The sequence below is a fragment of the Centroberyx gerrardi genome, chromosome 19, assembly GCF_048128805.1.
Source record: "Centroberyx gerrardi isolate f3 chromosome 19, fCenGer3.hap1.cur.20231027, whole genome shotgun sequence".
In the NCBI taxonomy this organism is placed as follows: domain Eukaryota; kingdom Metazoa; phylum Chordata; class Actinopteri; order Beryciformes; family Berycidae; genus Centroberyx; species Centroberyx gerrardi.
Genome location: NC_136015.1, coordinates 11,301,892 through 11,307,504, shown reverse-complemented (window position 1 = coordinate 11,307,504; position 5,613 = coordinate 11,301,892). Strand labels below are relative to the sequence as shown.

The following is a 5,613-nucleotide window of genomic DNA, read 5'->3' as shown; positions in this document are numbered from 1 at the left end:
TAAGGTGCTGGATGGATCTTTAATGTAGTTGCTTTCTACTGTCCTGACTAGTGTAATCAACCAATGCTACATTGACTAAATAACTGAAGAGCTTATCTCCAAAACGCTGTTGAATCTTCATCATTCAATATCTACAATACAGAGGATCAAAATTCTATTAGTACTGTCACTTTGTCAACCAAGGACTTCAGTACCAGAATTTATTTTAGGTTTGTGCTATTCTGTAAGATCAAGTGAAATTTTGCCCATAGGCATGGATGGAATAATTGTTTCCACAAGAAAATGTTTAGAATTAAATTAAGTGCTAAAGTGCTCAAGCAACCACACCAATAACAAAACCATTAATGGGCAAGAATGGTGGGATAAAGATCATTATGTGTTTGCATAGATATGTAAAGGCAGTGTAAGGTTTATTTCATTCTATGAGATTTTTGTCATACAATAATCATCAAATCAAAACAAGAAAAATGATAAAAGTAAACAATCAATAGTACGAAAATGAAACAGTTATCCCAAGTGACAAATTAATTTAAATGTTTAAATGTAATTTCTGGATTATAAAACTTGTTGAAAAATAGGCATAGCATTTAAATGATGGTAGACAGACGTGTAATCTTTTCCCATTTTTTATTTTTGCTTGTCACTGACTATCTTCCAATATGGTAGGCGGCTTTATCCATCTGCACAAGGACAACATAGCTCAAGTCTCATGCTTGTCTTTCTTTGCGCAGTAACGTTATTGCAATACATAATGCAAATGCACATTGGACACTTTCAATTAGGGCCAGGCCTCGACCCTTATTTAGGCGACATGCATTTGTAGTCAAATTATTTTTGACTACTGACAGGCATGGAGATAAACGGTCCTCAAGTGCAGCTTCTTGTGATTGATACAACTGCATCAACCTGTCTGGCGTCGTATCATTTCGTGAGCTGGTGTACAACACCTGACAGTCATTGTTTGAGCTATTTAACATGTTATTTATTCATTTTTTAACAGTCTTCACGTCTTCCTCTGTGCTTTTCCCACCGGGTCAGCAATGATAACGATCCCCCAGGCAGCCAAACCTGGAAGACAGAGAGGGGTTTGTATGGCTGTTGATGTCTAACATGACAGATCGCATCGACCTTAGAAACAGGTTATCAGCGGCTGTAACTCACTTGCAGCGAAGGTAATCTGAGCCACTGTCCCCATGGAGGTCGGTCCACCGAGCCGCATCGTCTTTCGGGCTGCATTGTACACATATACCGCAGACAAGATCAAGCCGCCGCCCGAGAGAAGCCGACAGCTCCAGCAGCTCTTGAACATCTGACTGGATTTAGCTACTGGGCCAACTGGGGCATCTCCTCCTGGCGACGCTGCTGTTGACATTGTCCAGGAGAGTCGTGCTAATGCTAACGCTAATACACTTCCTGGTTACAAACGTGGAGACAACAACGGACGAGCGGACAGGCTAACATGAAAGATATGCGGGAAAATATTTCTCCAAATCGCCTTTATGTGTGTAAACGACTCTTAGGAATGACTTACTACCAAGGAGGTTTACAGGTGCTGCTCATAGGTCAGATTTCTAGAACGGTTCCGGGTCGTGTGCGTAGAGCTTCCTGTCTGATATTTTCAAAATAAAAGTCCGTGTTTATGTCTAGTGTCATTCACCTGGTTGCGTAAAACCTCATAAACTATGTCCCGTGCTCTGACTAGGACAGTCCAGTGAATATTGATCCAATATGTTACTTTGCAACCTTGTCTTTAAACGTGTTTTGAATTCGTCTTACTAGCTCTCCCCAATGTGAGAGACTAAAAAAATCAACCAATCAGTCATTGTTATATAGTGATAACGTTAACCGACTAAAACGCCTTGGTCTAGGGCACTTTAGTATACATGTTTTTGGGTTGGTTTTGAAAATATTTCCATTTGAATACAATAAACAACTTATTACAGGTTTCAGGGTGTGTGGGCCATCAAAATATATTGCCACCGTCCTCCACCTTTATCCCACTGAGTATAATAAATTAATTTTCTTTGTATTTTCAGACCAGACCGTCTTCGTTACCATTCGCGCCGCCGCTTTTCAGCTGGTGTCTCCCTCCGCCTTCGAGTTAAACTGTAACTTTTGACCGGTGACTGGTATTAGGGGGCGACAGTCCGGGCCGCTCTGTCTCTGTAGCTGCCATGCATCTCCGAGCTGTAACAGCGTTTATGTTCGTTACTGTTTTTCCCTTTCCGCCGTCGTTCACATCGGCCCGGGTTCAAACAGAGACCACCGTCGGTTCTTCGTACCTCGCCGCCGTGTATGAGCACCGGGTAATCCTGAACCCGGAGCCTCATGTCGCCCTGTCCCGCCCCGCTGCCCTGCAACACCTCCACCAAAACCTGGACGTCTATGAGGAGCAAGCTGCCCGGGCGGCGCAGGAGGTACGGACAGTTGGTTGTTTACATGCTATCAGCAGCGTTTGGCTCTAAACTAATATAAGCAATAGCCTACTCATTGCTCATGTCAAAGGTAATAGCATTATTCACGTGTCACTCCCTGGGACATAGGCTGCGGTCACCTGAGGGGTTGTATAAGCTATAAAGCCTTAAGGAGCTATACTGCAGCATTTCCACTAATAACAGGCTATTCAAACCTGGCGCACATACATTGATCTCTTCAACAGCCAACATTGGCCAGCAGTGAACATTTAAGGCCACATTCTTTAAACTCAGAGCGTTAGTTTAGAAGGAGGTGGGTATAGACTACTGCAAACCCTGCCAGCGTCAAACAGTACATTTACTGATAGGTGGATTTATTATTAGTCTCTAACAGGCTGCCTCTCATCCTCCATCCCCCTCCCCTCTGTCAGGGCGCCCAGATCCTGGTGTTTCCAGAAGATGGTCTGCAGGGTTTCAACTACAGCCGCTCCTCCATCTCTGGATACCTGGAAACTGTCCCCGACCCCCAGCAGGAGAGCTGGAACCCCTGCACAGAGCCGGGCAGACACAACAACACTGAGGTACACAAACACATTCATTCACTTAGATTTTACATTGTAGGTGATTAGCTGACATCAATGAGCAGGTAGGGGTTCGGTGCCCTTCACTCACACAACAGCAAAAGTCTGTCACACTCATACTAAAAAGGACAAATGTGTGTGGTCTTCTCCCAGGTTCTCCAGCGGCTGAGCTGCATGGCCCGTCGGTACAGCCTCTACCTGGTGGCCAACATGGCCGACCTGCAGCCCTGCAGCCCCGACCCCTCCTCCTCCTCCTCCTGCCCCTCTGATGGACACTGGCAGTTCAACACCAACGTGGTCTTCAGGTGCAGTGCAGATCTTAGAGTGGAAGCACTACAGCTAGATTCACACACACACACAAATCTAGTATTTCTTCAAACCAGTGTGACCCCGGTGTGACCTTTTCATGAGAGCCATCACAATCTTGGTCACCTAAGGTTAAAAATCAAGGCCTATAGTGCCACCCAACTAGTGGTCCTTGACCAGCACTCCTACACAGACAGTATTATATTGGTGTGCTTTGTTAATTCTAATGTCATTAAATTATAATCATGGAATCTTTTAATAAAATCAGTGCAGAAGAATAAAAGAGTGTAACCGTAGAGCTGGAAACTTAGCCAGACACATTGTCACCTAGGCTGCCACTACACACCTCCTATGCAGTGACCTTTTGACTGTTGCTGCCCCTGTCTGATAACCTGAGGTAGTCAAATGAGTGCAGACAGTCAATGTTAGATGGTGTCATGAAGCTTTAAGAATACAAGCTTAGAACACTTGTTGCTGTCCAACTGTGGCCAACTTGTAACTTACACAAAAGCAACAAATGCCTGTCATCACTGCAGGCTGCAGCTGGGTGCATGTCTGGAGAAAGAGGGCTTGAGTCTGTATCACACCCTAGAGTTTTCCTCTAATATTTTGTTGATGTAATCAGTAGTATGTTTTTTTTCTTCAGTGTATGTGAACTAGTAACAGTATTGTCTTTGATACAGGTCAGATGGCCTGCTGGTGGCGCGCTACCATAAACACAACCTTTACTTTGAGAAGGCCTTCGACCAGCCGCCCCGCCCGGAGATCATAACGTTTGACACACCATTCGCTGGGAAGTTCGGTGTCCTCACCTGCTTCGACCTCCTGTTCCATGAGCCCACAGTGACCCTGGTGGAGAGGGTAGAAAACACACACACACAGAAAACATGTATCCAACTCCAAATTTCCTTTTCAGTCTTTTCCTCTTCTTACCCTCTCCCTCTCTCCCTCTCAGGGTGTGCGTCAGCTCGTCTACCCCACCGCCTGGATGAACCAGCTCCCCTTGCTGGCAGCCGTCCAGTTCCAGCGGGCGTTCAGCCTGGGCGCCGGCGTCTCCATACTAGCGGCCAACATTCGCAGCGACCCGCTGGGCATGACGGGCAGCGGCATCTTCAGCCCCGTCTCTGCCCTCCACCACCACGCCCGGCAAGGAGATCCAGAGGAGGGCCGGCTGCTGGTGGCCAGAGTGCCCGTCTTAGACCCACTGTGGCTGGGGGAGAGAGAGTCTCTCAGCGGGGGGCCATCAGGGGAGAGAGGGGGGGACACTGAGGGGGGAGTCAGGGGGGAGTCCTGGTCGTCTAAGCCTGTGGACTCTGGATACTGCCTGCAGGAGAAGACATGTCTGGATTGTACTACTCCTCCTCCTGCCACCTCTCCTTCAACCTCTCCTTCAGTCCCTCCCTCCTCCGCCACCTTCAGCTCATCCATGATGTATGACCCCTTTACGTTTGTCCTCCTGTATGGAGCAGAGGGCGAGCTGAGTGTGTGTGATGGCCCCCTCTGCTGCCGCCTGCAGTACCGACAGTCACAGCAGGGCGGCAGTACAGAGCTTTACGCACTGGGAGCGTTCGCTGGCACACACACCGTCAACGGGCGCTACGCCCTGCAGGTATGAACAAGGACAACTTTGTTTTATATTTATATGATTTTGAATAGTTACAATATGCTCCCTCCATTTCCATGATCTAATTGCTGATCTGCTACCGTCTGATTGATTAATCAATTCATCCATACAAGGAAGGAAGTGGAAAAGGATGGATATTTAAATCTGCTTGAAAAAAACACTTGTTACATTTAACTCATCTCCATCTAAAGGTGTGTGCACTTGTCCGCTGTGCGGGGTCGGAGGCCAGTTCCTGTGGACAGGAAGTGGAGGAGGCGGAGTCTAAAATGGACTTCGTGTTGGAGGGGAAGTTTGGGACACGACACGTGTACCCGTCGGTGCTGGCGAGCGGGCTGGTCCTGGAGCAGCCGGAGCATCTGGAGAAGACCGCAGATGGCAGGGTGACCATGAGGCACTCCAACATGGCTGCTGGACTGGTCACTGCCTGTCTCTACGGCCGCATGCATCACCTGGACCATGACTGAACTACATGTGTGTGTGTGTGTGTGCGTGTGTGAATTAAATACATGAGCGTCAGGAAACAGATTTTAAAATGGGATTATGTACATGATTGTCAGAGTGATTGAGATTAGTAATGATTTTAGTGTCTGTCTCTAATTTTCTACCTCAAAGCAACCATTGAACGAGTGATAACCTGACCTCAATGTACCAGTCTGTGCATAAATAATACACATTTCACCTTTTATAC

At 47.0% G+C, this 5,613-nt stretch overlaps 1 protein-coding gene across 1 annotated transcript; it reads left to right on the top strand.

Annotated features, from left to right (window-relative positions):
- The first annotated feature begins 975 nt into the window (after window positions 1-975).
- On the top strand, window positions 976-5,547 carry btd (biotinidase). Its single transcript, XM_078290383.1, has 8 exons — window positions 976-1,017; window positions 2,262-2,417; window positions 2,846-2,995; window positions 3,149-3,300; window positions 3,985-4,162; window positions 4,257-4,650; window positions 4,696-4,910; window positions 5,117-5,547. Exons 1-8 carry the CDS (start codon window positions 976-978, stop codon window positions 5,387-5,389), a joined length of 1,560 nt encoding a protein of 519 aa, XP_078146509.1. The 3' UTR covers window positions 5,390-5,547.
- Window positions 5,548-5,613: the final 66 nt, after the last annotated feature.

Bases quoted from the DNA above. Each gene is read 5' to 3' on its own strand.
- btd (XM_078290383.1), top strand. From the start codon at position 976: ATGTTATTTATTCATTTTTTAACAGTCTTCACGTCTTCCTCT. The intron at 3,301-3,984 runs GTGCAGTGCAGA...TCTTTGATACAG, and splicing joins AACACCAACGTGGTCTTCAG to GTCAGATGGCCTGCTGGTGG. The intron at 4,911-5,116 runs GTATGAACAAGG...CTCCATCTAAAG, and splicing joins ACGGGCGCTACGCCCTGCAG to GTGTGTGCACTTGTCCGCTG.